The sequence below is a fragment of the Myotis lucifugus genome, unplaced genomic scaffold (assembly GCF_000147115.1).
Source record: "Myotis lucifugus unplaced genomic scaffold, Myoluc2.0 scaffold_18, whole genome shotgun sequence".
NCBI lineage: Eukaryota > Metazoa > Chordata > Mammalia > Chiroptera > Vespertilionidae > Myotis > Myotis lucifugus.
The window spans coordinates 9731010-9745175 of record NW_005871066.1 but is presented as its reverse complement, the minus strand read 5'-3'; the positions used below and the strand labels follow the sequence as shown (position 1 = coordinate 9745175).

Genomic DNA, 14166 nt, shown 5'->3' with positions numbered 1-14166 from the left:
TAATCTTCCCTCTTAATTGAACCTTGACTTGGTCCCCCTATTTCCCTCAATACTGAGGAATAAACTACACAAAAGGGGTAGCTGTAGAGAGTGCAATGCTCAGCCTCTCTGACTCCACCTGTCCAAGCCTGCGTTGTCCCCATGGCCTCCTGGCTAACAGCTTCCGCTTAGTCTGGCATATAGACCTGCTCATCACAGAAGGAACTGTGTATGCGGCTTGAGGAGATAAGGTAAGAGTGTGTTGTTTGTCGATGATTTGCAGGAACACTGAGACGGGGACTGGACTCACAGCAACCAGCACCCTCAGACCCTACTGGCAGCGCCCAGACGCCTGTGGTGGTCAATCACCTCTCGCCACTCCCACTTCCCTCCCCTTGACATAAAAGCCCGAACTCGGTGCTTTCTTAAGATGAATTTGAGGTACCATTAGGACTCCCATCTTCTTGGTTGGCACCTTCTTGATCAATAAACCTTTCCTTACTCCAAAGAAGAGAAAAAAAAGGTTGAAACACTCAATAGTAAGTTCCAGTTGTCAGGTAAAAGAGAGGAGAAAAGGGGAGAATACTGGAGAATAAAGATAAGCATGGAAGCTCTGTGTTAGAGCAAAATCAGCTCAGAGGACAAAGACAGAAACATGAGTGAATAATGGTGTGCACATGTGTACACAGGCACACATGTACACAGGCACACATGTATACAGGCACACATGTATACAGGCACACATGTACACAGGCACACATGTACACAGGCACACATGTACACAGGCACACATGTACACAGGCACACATGTATACAGGCACACATGTACACAGGCACACATGTATACAGGCACACATGTATACAGGCACACATGTATGCAGGCACACATGTATACAGGCACACATGTACACAGGCACACATGTATACAGGCACACATGTACACAGGCACACCGAGGAGGAGAGCTGAATCTATTCCTTTTCAGGCTTGTTTCATTCAGGATGCATGCACCCTCTTGGCGATGATGGAATGGTAGATGCTTTCAAGACCTCCCATTTCTGATCACTGCACTCCAGGGTGGAACCTGGAGGGACGGAGTTCACTGGAACCAGCCTGTGTCTCAGAAAAACCACGGCTTGGTGAGAAGTGATGAGGAATGGGGCAACGAGTCATGAGAAGGTGTTGAAAAACCCACTCAAGCGCAGCCGGTGTGGCTCAGTGGACTGAGCATCATCCTATGCACCAAGGGATTGCTGGTTCGATTCCCCGTCAGGCCTCACGCCTAGGTTTTGGCCTCGGTCCCCAGTAGGGGGCATGCAGGAGGCAGCTGACTGATGTTTCTATCTCTCTCCCTTCCTCTCTCTCTGAAAAAACAATAAAAATACATTAAAAGAAAAGTCACTCAAGTTTGCTAGGCTGCCAACCACCTTTCCTCCTTCCACACCACCTCATCCCTCCCCTCTCCACTTACCAATGTGGTTTAAAGACAATGTGTGTGATGACGGTCCCTGTTCAGTTCCACTCAGGGAAACTGAAAGGAAGCCTTCGCCCCACCACTGTGAGGAGGCCTGGGCACCAGCCCGTCTGAGTGCTTCGGGGAAGAGAGCACAAGGTAATGACTCTAATCGGGTCCCTATTATGTGCTAGGCCTGTCACACACACTTTCTCATCCAGGTTACCCACTGCCTTTGCGCATTTAACTATTATCTACATTTCTCAGATGAGGAAATTGCTGGCAGAGCTAATAAGAGGTGGAAATGAGACTTCAAAGCCTCCCCATATTGAGAAATGAATGTAGAAAAAGCACAGGGACAAATATAAGTCAAGGAGAGAAATGGCTTATAATTTGGCAATAACACTATCCTGATTAGTCATAACTGAAGTTGCTCTCACTCTGTCCTTTGTCAGGCATCTAGGACCTTCTGCCTCTTTGCCCACTGCCCCTTGTCAGTCTAAAATTCAATGGATTTTGCCATTTTATGCTTTAAGATTAGATGTGTGAGCTTTCTCAAGACAGAGGGGCATGTGCCCAGATTTTGTCAGCACTGGCTTCCATAGCTGATCTTTCCCCTCCCTCCCCGGGGTCAGAGCCCAGTTTGACCCTCTGCCCTCCTCCCCTTTTCCAACAGAGTCCTGATGGTAGGGCTGGGCTGGTCATCCATAGCCCTTGGGCTCTTTGGGGCAAGTAACCTGTTTCCTTAGAGTTGGGGACAAAGAAACAGAGCAGATGGGCATGCCATTTCAGGGCCCCCAGGTTGGGGGACAGAGGGCAGGAGGACGGGCAAATGGAAATCAGGTCCCACCAAGGACTGTGTTTACTCACACTGCTTTCCCACTGAGTGTCACCACCACTTACTAACAGCGGCCATCAGCGCAGCACTTATTATAGAGCGTGGTACTTCATCTCACGAAATCCTTCCCAGCTCCATTCCACAGATGAGCAAGCCGAGGCTAGAGAGACTAAGAAACATGGCCACGCTCACCTCCTTAGTAAACATGGAGTTGAGGTATGCGCTTCCAATCCTGTTCCGACCCGTGTTCTCTAACTTTAACTTCTCCCATTCTAGACCCAAGTTCCTTTTTAGAAACCCCTGACAAGAATGGGTTGCAATTCAAGAATATGAAAGCTGAAATGTTTTCAAGGTTATCAAAACGATATGTAAGAAATAAATTCACACACGTTAATATTTCCAAGAAAAGGAATTCATGATTGGGAAGGGATTACGATAATTCCATGTATGTATGTACAGTGGGGCCTTGACTTACGAGTGTCCCGACTAACGAGTTTTTTGAGATACGAGACGAGCCGTCTCTCGGCCGATTTTTTGCTTTGAGTTGCGAGTGAAAATTCGGGTTACGAGCCAGCTTCAGATACCCCACCGCTAGTTGGCGCAGCGAACGTCACAGTGAACGCCACAACATCAGCCCAGCATCACGTGTCTCACCCGTTCACTTTAAGATTTGACATATGAGTAATTTGAGTTACGAGCTCCGTCACGGAACGAATTAAACTCGTAAGTCAAGGCCCCGCTGTAATTGAAATATATATAGTAACATGAGTAAAATAAATGTTTTAAGTTTCATGTGATTATAACATTAAATTCTGATCATGCTTCTTACATCTCTGATTGCATGGGGGGTGTCTCATCCTATTGTAAAACAAGTGGAAGAGGATGTCATTCCTCACTGACATTGGACCAGAGTTCACCCTGAGTTTTTTGGTTTCTTTACCAACTTTGAAAAGCATCCTCAAAAATTATTGTTAGCAACATCTGTAATGCTCTCCTGTGCCTCCCCCTTCCTTTCAGAGACATCCCTTTTGCTGATTAACCTCACTCTTCTTTCTGCTTCTGGAAGAGAACACGTAAACCTGCATTTCTCTAGCCAGGAAGGAACAGGAAACAAAACTACTAAGGCTCCAGTGCTTGCTTTATATTTTTAACGGCTGCCCCCTGGCTTCTCGGTTCATCGGGTACCACTGCTTGGGTGAGAAGTGCCTCCAGCAGTCAAAATCGTATATTAGAGAGGGTGTTCAAACTGGGTTCCCTGGGGTCCCTGGGGGACACGAGGTGATCCCTCAGAAGGTCAGGGGTCAGCAGGCTCTGGGAACGTGAGGGATGAGAGCAGGGCTGTGCTGGCTTTCGGCGGAGGCAGGTCTGCTTCTCTATGGGTACCGTGTAAAGTTTGTGGGGATGAAAAAGCTCTGCAGTCCCAAAGAAGTTTGAAAGTCACCGTAGGCAGAATCAAAGCCTCCCTCCCCAGAAGTTTGGAACAGGACTGCCTCCTCAACTCTAAAGCAAGGGTGACCCCCTTCACCAACACCCCGCACCACACTCAGAAGCAGTCACAAAAGGATCATGTAAAATGCGAGGCGGCAAGGAAAGGGCATGGAAATGGATGACAACACACGACAACAGTTGTGAAGGAAATGTGTGAGGGCTGTGACCCCCCCTGAATCCGGAGGCTGAGGCCGGCCGTTCCTACAGAGGGACTCTGACCGTCAAACTGGGTCAGGCTGGTCCCAACGTGGAAGGCACGAGGGCGAGAAGCTGGCAGATCAGCAGCAACTGCCACCGAGTGCTGCTGCTTTAAGAACCAACTCCTTCCCCTCCTGTTACACCCCACTCTTCAGCCCACTCGCTGACTGGACCCTGTGAGACGCACACAGAATACACGAAAAATTATCAAGCAATACCAGGGCCTGCACCCCTCACCTGGTATCATTAATGCTTCCTTTTCATGGCTTTATGAACATCTGAGTCTTATCTCATCTTCTAAACCAAGTTCTTGAAAAGCAGAACCTAGTTTCATTCATCATCTCTGTATCCCTGTGCTTAATATTTCTGAACGAAGGTTCCCTGTCCTATTACCTGGAAGGTGGTCTGCTGCTCAGGGTGGCATTCAGAACACACGTGTGGATTTTAAAGCACTTTTAATCCAAATGGGTTCTAATTCTCCTTCCTGTTCTTTCCTTTCTTTCCAGGACAACGAAATAAAGCCACAGACAGGTGGCTCAGCTTTCTGCGTGTGCAGGAAAATACAGAGCAAAAAGCCTCTGTTATGCCACTTTTCCCTTCGCCTGGGTCATCGGAGGGTTGGAGGTAAAAATTCACAAAGTAATGTGTGTCAGACGGGCTCCTACATGTGCCGATACCCACATCCACCCAGGTTCTCCGCACTCTCTGCTCCAGGAATCTCCAGCTAAGCTAACCACCCAGGCGGCCCGGAGAGCTGCCTGGTGGCTGATGTGCCATCCAGGTATTTCTTTTCAGCTCACTCTTGTTCCGATAGAGATCTGCTATGAAGGGTGATGATGAAGAAAACGATGGCAATGATGACAGCAGTAAAATCCGCTGAACACTATGGCCGAGCCCCTTATGCCCATTATCTCATTTAAAGTGCACAACCGCCTTACGAGGCGGGTATGACGGCTTTCATTTAACACGTGATCGGAGCACATGCAACCCAGCAAGGCAGCCACTTGACCAAGGACTCTGGGCCTCTATCACCACCCGGGGTGAGGGGTTGGGGCGGGGGAAGGGACTTACCTAGGAAGCACAGAGTTAGGTGGCCTGGATTTTGCAGGGGATGTGACTTTAGGTTCTGGCCCAGAGCTCCCTGAAGATCCTGGCAGAGGGTCCTGTGCCAGCCCAGACTGGTTTGGAAGAACTTCCCTCGCTGCGGTCAGAAGATGCTCTTTATCTTTAACTTCTTTTTCTCGGGACCTGGCTTTGTGTTCCGCCAGAAGGAGGTCAAATTGCTTTTTCCTGCCCGGGACTGCCCTCCGATGGCTTAGCGAATGTGTCTGAGGACAAGAGAGATGAAAAGCACAGCCTCTTTGATCAGCACATACACCTGCTTCCCGGGGCCCTCCATCTCAGACACAGCAATTCATGGGAATTTGGAGGTGCTTGAAAAGTCAACTTCAAGGCAACAGCTCCCGTTCTGTGGCTGGGAAGAGGCAGAGACCACACAGATGCAACCATGCTCTACTCTCCTTGGTGTCAAAAAGCCAGAGCTTCCTCCAAAAAATGGCATAAGATGACAAGCTTCAGCGCAGAGCCCAGGAGAGCCCCTCGGATGAAAGACCAGCGTAAGAGAGTCTAGAGTTAATCCAGGTGCAGGTGGGAGGCTTGCGGTGGCCCAGGCACACAGAGCCACCAAGCAGAGAGGGCCACAGCCTCGATCCCAAGAAGCACTAGCAGTTCAGTATGGAACACGCGGCTGGGGCTACCTAGCGGCAGCCGCCTTCGGTCAGCTGTGCCCCTGGCCACCCCGGTGTGGCCGGCTCGGGGGCGCGGCAGGACTGCCTTTCAGGGCGCCGCCGCCGCTGCCGCCGCCGCTCCTGCATACATTAAAACGTAGCAGGGCTCAGAACCGCCTGTGAGTGCCTATAAATACAATTTACTGTCTGGCCTCACAAGTAACAGGGGAAGCCTTTTTTTTTTTTTTTCCTTCTTAAAAAGCCAGCCAGCTTGAGGCAGGCACTCAGCTACCATGGAAGAGAAGAAAGCATTTCCCTTACAAAGAACAGCTGGGGGTCATGTCTAGGTTCCACACCCTGCCGTGTGCAGAGAGTGGCATGCAAACATTTCGACAAAGGCCCCAGCGAGAGCAGGAAGTATTTTTTATGGAAAGAGAAATACCTTGCAGGTGAGGGATCTTGTGCAAGGTTTCTTTGTCTCGGGATCCAATACTCCACAGTGTTTATTTGGGTCAAATTCTCTCTCTGGTTTAAGAAACAAACAAAAAATATAAGAAAAAAGGAGACTAAATAGGATTTGGCATTAAAACTACATTTAAAAAATGCACATTTGCACCAACAAGTGAGACGTTGTCAGGCAATCTGTTTTTTTTTTTTCCACCGACTACTAAAATGCCAAGAAACCGCTCAGGGGAACATGGTCCACCCCTCCGAACCCAGAGTCCTCTAGGCCAGCTTCGTAGGGTTGGGGGACCGCAGCACGAGGCACGGGGCAGGGGTGGGCGGGCACTGGGGAGGAGGAGCCCTACGGCTCTTACACTGTCTTTCACTGGAAAAGCTTCTCCAGGTTCTTGGCCCTTTGGGCATGGCTAACAGCAGACCAGGGAAGCCACCTGAGGCCCGAGGGCCACTTTTTCCTGGGCGGTTCCAAGAGCGCGTCACAACGCCCCAGCCCCACCTGCCCTCCTGCTGGCTTTGGCCATTTAGGCGGAGAGTGTTCCTTGACCTGTCAGGAGTGACCCTGCCCTCTCCTGCTTTGCAGAGTGCTCAGCACAAGGCTTCCCAGACAGCCTTGTGGGCCAGAAAAACAGTTGACCTGATTCAGGAACACGTTGGCGGTGCCCTAGGCAGGGGCAGGGGAGAAGTCTGGGTGTGTGCCTTTCGTAGATCTAAACGGAAAGGTGCAGCGAGGGCAGAGCCTGCCCGTCTCGCAGCCTCAGCCTGCCGTGTCCCATCACAGGCCTGTTGCTGCCAATGGGGTGGCTGCAGGGAGGCCAGGCTTTCCCCGCCGCCTGCCTTCCCGCTGGACTGTGGAGGGGTCATGTTGGGAGTTTGCTTCTAAGCAACTCTCTCTTTTTAGGCCCATTTTGGATCCTTTCTCCCCTCTGGATCACAAAAATGCTCTCCTCCCCAGGAAAATGAGGGCAACCAACCGCTTGAGGACCCTCCCTGTAGGCTTTAAAGTTCCACCCCCCAGGTGCCTCCTGCTTCTGGCAGGCGCCCAGCAAACACCTGTCTCCTGCAGAGCAGGAATGACACAGCTCCTCTGGGCGTGCAGGGAGAATGCTGGGGTGGGTGAGGGAAGCGCTATAAATTTGGTGGTGTCCTTAAGAACCCTGAATAGCTGCACACTAAAAAGAAGTTACCTCGCCCGAAACACTGTCTGAAACTGGCAGAGTAAACGCTGAGCGTACTCCATGAATGTGTTCTATTTTTTTAAAAAAAGGTTTGGGGGTGCCCTGGCCAGTGTGGCTCAGTTGGTTGGGCATCATTTTGTGCACCAAAAGGTTGCCAGTTCGATTCCCAGTCAAGGGCACAAGTGCCGGGTTGTGGGCTGGATCTCCGGTAAGGGGTGTGCAGGAGGCAGCCAATGGATGTTCTGCTCTCACAACGGTGTTTCTCTCTCTCCCTCTTCCTTCCTCTCTCTTTCAAAATCAAGAAACTATTCTTTAAAAAAATAAAAGGTTTGGGGGACCATGGGGTGGTTGTGATGGTGGTCATAATAATGTGTGCAACAAAACCATTCTTATATCCAAGACAGATGACCTGGTTGGCTATCAAAATGCCCTTCCCCCATTTCTTTTGTCTTCTTCTTCTTCTTCTTTTTTTTTTAAAGCTTCACTTTTAAGAATGGAAATGGCTAGACCTGGAAATGCCCATTTCCTAGGAGTCCTCTCTGCCTACCCAGGAGAGCCTGGCCCGGAGTTCTGTCCCTGGGGCTGCCGGAGTCAGACCGGTGCCCAGGCCCACACCAGCCCTCCTGTTGGCCTGGAACTGAGCAGGTTGTTTGGCTGGGGGCAGGAGCTGGCTGCCAAATGTGAAAGCGAGATAGAAGCAAAAGACCCACTGAGACAAAACAACCAACAAAATGCAAAACCAAACAGCCGACAAAAAAATCCCCAAACCGAATGGGGTAAAGGCTGGAAGCCCCGGACATGCTTCTGCTACAAGGAGCCACAGCCCGGGGACACTGTGCCGGCCAGGCCTGTGTTTTCCCTGGGACGCTGCCACCCACTTCTTATCCCGGAGGAGAGCCAGGCGCCGGGGGCTCCCGTCCACACAGGGAGGCTCACCACGCGCAGGGGACACCAGGCTCTACCTCCCTTTCCTGATCGTGGGTGAGCAGCACAAGAGGAGGTTTTTGGGGTCTAATGCTTTTGTCATTTGAGTGTTTGGGGCTGAGGTACTTTTAAGAATAATTTTTTAAAAAAAGTTACAGATGTAAGATAGAAAAGCTAAAATAGAGATAAACATGAAGGAAAAAAATAAAAATGACCCAAAACGTTTGGGGTGCTTAAGAAGTATGCTCAGCCTGGCCGGCGTGGCTCCCTGGTTCAGTGTCCACCTATGAACCAGGAGGTCACAGTTCCATTCCCGGTCAGGGCATATGCCCAGGTTGTGGGCTCGATCCCCAGTGTGGTGTGATCCCTAGTGTGGGGCGTGCAGGAGGCAGCCGATCAATGACTCTCATCATTGATGTTTCTATCTCTCCCTCCCTCTCCCTTCCTCTCTGAAATCAATAGAAATATTTTTAAAAAATAAGTATGCTCATACTAGAAGATATAGTTTATTTTTCACAGGGTGGCCATATATATATATATTTCCCCCCGTCAAGATTAGATAAATTCCCATGGTTATGAAGCTTATTTTGGTCTTTTGGAAAAAGCGGAACGGCTAGATTTAGGTTCACAACACATCCAAAGCAAACGTCATCCACGTGGGGGCCCCTAAGAGACAACCACTGCCCCAAAGACTGGCCGTGTGCACCTTCCAGGCACCCATGTGCCTGCTCAGACAACCAAGGAGTACACCCAAGAGATGTCCCCGCCAGCCCACCTGCGGTGTGAACCCGAGTGTTCCCCAATAGAAATCCCAACTGGTTACTTGGGAAAGGCAGTTGTCGCCCCGACCGCAGAATCAACCCGGAAACCAACGAGGCCAAAGGACAGAGGCTGTGTCCTTGCGTGGAGCAGTCACTGATGGGATGGACGGTCCCAAGCCTGCCCTGAGCTACGGTGAGATGTCACGGAGGTTGTCAGACTTCATGGCAGTGAGGCCTCTACAAAACCCAGGGGCGGTTCAGCCGGTCAGCACGATAGTAAGACCCTCAGAATCCACAGACTGTTGTGGTAGGTGCAGAGCACCCTGCCTCTGGGTCGCTAGGGTAACTCGCTAAGCACTGAGCTGAGCGAGAGCCTCATCCGGCCCGGGAATAAGAGAACCAGCTCTTGCTTGCGTTTTTAGGTGGGGGTCCTGCCTGCAGGTTGGCTCCATGTCCCCCTGCCATCCCTGCCCCCCCTTAAAATGAAACAGACCTGCTTAATTATAAGAACACATCACTCCTTGGTTACAGATATGACTCAATTTCAGTCTAATCGTGAGTCAGACTCGAAGGACACAGACACGTACCTGAAAGTCTCCTGTAAGGCTTGTTGTTGTTTTTGGTGCCATTTTGGTGTTTCTTGTCTATTGTGGTGGACAAAATTGCTTTGCCATTTAAGATCTTCTCTGGGGAAGGTGGCACTGACTTGGACATCAAGACCGGCTTAATTAAGGGTGGGGCGGAGGCAGCCGAGGTCGAGGTGGAGCAGGCGGTGACCGCAGCGGTGGTTGTAGAGTTCATTTTGACATTGGCACCATCTGCCTTCACTAGGTTAGGAATTTTCTCTAAACTGACTACAGGAACCGGAACGCTGGAAAATAAATGAACACACACACAATTGCCTTCTTTGGTACATCTGGTCCGCTGAGAACCTACACTCGCTTATCATGATAGGACACTTCCTTATCACTTATTTATACTCCTCCTATAAGCGAGCAGCATGACTCCCGTTTGGATGGGAAGGAGGTTCGTGCCTCGAAAAGGACCCACAGGGGGTGCGAGGCTGGCATGGTGCCAGGGATGGCATCAGAGCTGATGGATTACCTCTCAGACCCGCTGTCCCCATAGATCCTGCAGCTCCCCCTTCCCAGTCCCTACATGTTGGCTGCTTCTGAGACGGCACCTTGGGGAGAACCAGGTGCCTGCTGTGCAGCCAGGAGGAGATGCTGTTTGTCTCCTGGAGACAGTGTGCCACACCGTGCCACTTGCTGAGTCACCCCCCCACGCTGCTCGGCTGGTCTCCCGCTGGCGATCGGCGATCGGGCCTGACATCTGCTTAGCTCAGGAGTGCTGACAGGCTCACACCACACGGAGGCATGGCTGCAGGCCAGTGTGCCACGCTGCAGGCTGTCGGAGGACTCCTGGATCAGGCTCACATCCTGGGGATGAGCTCCAATGGAGTGAGCCGCCATGTAACATTATCTAATATTCCATTTTAGGCAGCTAGTTATGTAAATAGGCAAGTCTCAAGGCTGGCAGGTGAGAGGATGAATTTTAAGAAGACAGAGCACAAAGGTGTATGTTTGCTCTTCGGTATCTGTCACCTTTGCCTCACTCCCCTGCCATTTCTCCTGTCATGGATATGCATTTGATTCTGTGCATTTAACGCCAGAGGACCCTCTGTCTGGGGGGCTGGGAAGGACTCTGTCCCGGGTTTTAAAAGATGAGATAAGATGAATAAGCGTTGCTTTGGTTCCTGAACTAGATTTCCTTTCCTCCTTGCAGGAAGGCGGAACACTGAGCCTTCAGCCCCCCAATCATCTGCGAGCCGACTTAGCTACTTGAATGCCAAGTGATCTAGACCATGGTTTAGTCTGCAGACAATGCAGGGCAGAAAGAGAGATTTGTCAGGAGAGGAATCTTATTTGTCCACATGGCTGGTTGGCCTCTCCCGTCTCTAAGATTTATTCACAGATCATTTCTTTGATCTTTTTGTTCATGAAATTATTTCAGCAACCCCTGCCTCTTTTCCGACTCTGAAACAGGATCACAGAGGTTATTTTTAGGCCTTTCTCCGTGGTGGGGCAGATTGTGGCTGGGCTTCGCCAACCTCCCCCTAGGACCACATGCTTTCCCGGCCCCGGGAAGGGCGCTCTGGGGTTTCAGGCCCCATGGGAGGGGAAAGTGGAACAGTGGTTTTTAGCAATCCACCCAGTCGCTGACAATCACCCTCGATCACATCATCCCAATCACTGAGCTGAACTTACGCTACTTTCTATTCAATGGCAATTCTCGAAGCACTCACCTATTGCTGAAGAACAGCACAAGAAGCCCTTGAAAAGTCAGCACACTGAGAGGCTGTAAAGCTATTACCTGGTGAAATTAGTGCTACATTCCTGACGGTAAAAAATGCAAAGCCATGGAATATGGAATTCTTCTAGGATCATCCCTTCACTCAATTTTAAAGGGCACAAATGAGAGAAGTCAGGGTTTTGAAAAGATATCAAACCCACGTTCATAGCAGCATTATTCATAATAGCCAAAAGGTGGAAGCAACCCAAGTGGCCATTGCTAGAGAATGGATAAACAAAATGAGGTATATACATACAACAAAATATTACTCAGCCTAAGAAAGGAAGTTCTGGTACACAAATGAATGTTGAAGACATTATACTAAGTCAAATAAGCCAGTCACAAAAAGACAAATATGGTATGATCCTACTTATATGAGGCACCTAGGATGGTCAAGTTCATAGACACAGAAAGTTGAATGGTGGTTGTCAGGGGCCGAGGGCAGGGGAGAATAGGGAGTTGTTATTGAATGGGTACAGAGTTTCAGTTTTTAAAAAAATATGTTTTTATTGATTTCAGAGAGAGGAAGGGAGAGAGACAAACATCAATGATGAGAGAGAACCATTGATCAGCTGCCTCCTGCATGCCCCCTATTGGGGATGGAGCCCGCAACCTGGGCATGTGCATTGACCAAGAATCCAACTGTGACCTCTTGGTTAATGAGTCAACAATCAACCACTGAGCCACACTGGCTGGGCGAGTTTTTCAGTTTTGCAAGATGAAAAGAGTTCTGGAGATTGGCTGCACAACAGTGCGAATGTACTTAACACTATTGAACTGTACATAAAAAATGGTTATGATGATATATTTTATGTGTATTTTACCACAATGAAAAATTTTTAAAAATGTACAAACTAAAACACGCCCCCCAAAATTACAAAACTTACACAACTTAAATTATACTTCAATATCCTGACTTAAAAAAATATTAGAGCCTGCTTAAAAGCTTTTGTTTATTTATTTGTCACCCTTGTTTTGATCTGCTGACTTTAATTTCTTTGGAAAATAAGTTAAACTTCAAATGTTGATGTGAACACACGGACGATGAGCCAGGTGGCACAATTCTCTAGCACCTGAGTGGCCTTCTCTGACTTACTTCTTGGAGAAGCCAGGAAGTTCAGGAAAGGAAGTTAGGGACTCTAAGTTCCAGATCTAGCTCTTGTCGCACGAGCTGGTGTGCGTAAAGGGAAGGCCTCTGGTTTCTGTGAGAAATGCCCTGGGTCCGTGTTGAGTACTCACGCATGAGCTCAGCAGGCGACGGTGGGATAGAACAATCCAGAACAATTGTACACACTGAAATAAATTTAAATGCCGAGCGAAGTGGTCCTCAAATGCTCACAGGGCAGCGCGTTTCTGCCCTAAAGTCCATGCTCTGCCCCGACGTGCTCCTTACGGCAGCCGGGAGAGCACCGGGCACAGGGTCCGGCCATGGAACAGCAACAGTTGACTCATCTCTTTGGTGATGCTTCTTCCCAACTGTACTTAGGAACTGAGCTTGAGCCAAGCCAGCTAATATCTGTGACTGATCTTCTAATTTGGAATTTTCTCCACTGCATAACGAGTGTGGCCCACTCATTCGCTCGGCTGCTAATGCTCTAGGTCTCCCGTTGGACTTCGATCCTAGTGCCTGTAGACTGGGTGTGGGATCGAAGCCCATCAGCCACAAGGAGAGGCTGAGACGCACAGCCCTCTGGGATTGAGTTTTATTGGATTGGAACGGGAGGTGTTAGGAAAAAAATATGATTAAGAATGTTTTGAAGGCCCTGGCCAGTGTGGCTCAGTTGGTTGGAGCATTGTCCTGTATACTGAAAGGTTGCAGGACCGATTCCCGGTCAGGACACATGACTAGGTTGTGGGTTCAATCCCCAGTTGGGGCATGTACGAAGGCAACTGATCGATGTTTCTCTCTCTCTCTCTCTCTCTCTCTCTCTCTCTCTCTCTCTCTCTCTCTCTCCTTCTCAAAGCATGATTAAAAAAAGAATGTGTTGAAGGATTCCATAGACCAGGTGGGTCAGTAAGGAGCTGAGCCCCTGAGTAAACACCCTGATGCCAGGCACGTGGGCCACATCTTGGAAGTGCAAGAAGGGAGACTGAGCTGCGGGTGGGAATCTAGGGTGCCCACGAGCTAACGGAGAAGGGCTAAAGGAGAGTGAAGGCCTGATCATTTCTCCTTGGTGACCTTCTCTCCCCCAAAGGTTCTGGGCTTCCCCTCTAAGGTAACCTGCCTCTGGCCTGTGTGGGACGTTAGAAAGGGAAGCAGGCAGCTCAGTGACAGTGGGAAGGGTCAAACACATCCCAGAAGAAATGAGAGAGAGAAGAGAAAATCATCCCCAGCACAGATGTTAGCCATCCGTCTTAGAGTATTCAGCCTCGTTCCTCCACGACCACTGGCAACAGCCCCAGCAGATGAACAAAGGAGGAAATGATGGCAAGATGGTGCCGCACCGTGTGGAAAACCAATCCCAGAGGCCCCATCTCTTCCAGCCGCGAGCTTGGCTGACATAAGAAGCTGCTGATAGCCCCGGCCCCTGCTCGGCTCACACACAGACCCCTGCCTGTGTCTACACCTGGGAGTGTGGCTGCCTGGAAGTCATCAGCGCAGAACGGGCGTCTGCTTTCTCCCACGGTCCCTTCCCCACCTCCCTCACTTCCTGGCCATCACCTTTCCCGGCCAGAGCAGCGCTCCAGCCTGGGCAGGTAAGCCCCTTCCGCATGACAGTGACCCTGAATAACAGGTTTAATTTCTTTCCGTTTGGAAAGAAGCCAAAAGACTCTGACCCCTGCTTTCCCCGGTCAGGCATCTCCCCCTTT

The 14166-nt window shown here is 49.9% G+C and overlaps 1 protein-coding gene across 10 annotated transcripts in view; it reads right to left on the bottom strand.

The window, feature by feature from the left end:
• Window positions 1–14166, bottom strand: part of ATXN7L1 (ataxin 7 like 1) — a 225868-nt gene that overhangs the window by 23296 nt on the left and 188406 nt on the right. For all 10 annotated transcript variants that reach the window (XM_014452815.2, XM_006085388.3, XM_006085390.3 and 7 more), the window contains 3 exons: window positions 9591–9874; window positions 6124–6206; window positions 5026–5282 (listed from right to left, as the gene is read on the bottom strand). In XM_014452815.2, the coding sequence (XP_014308301.1) occupies window positions 5026–5282; window positions 6124–6206; window positions 9591–9874 (624 nt within the window). The remainder of the gene's footprint in view (window positions 1–5025; window positions 5283–6123; window positions 6207–9590; window positions 9875–14166) is intronic.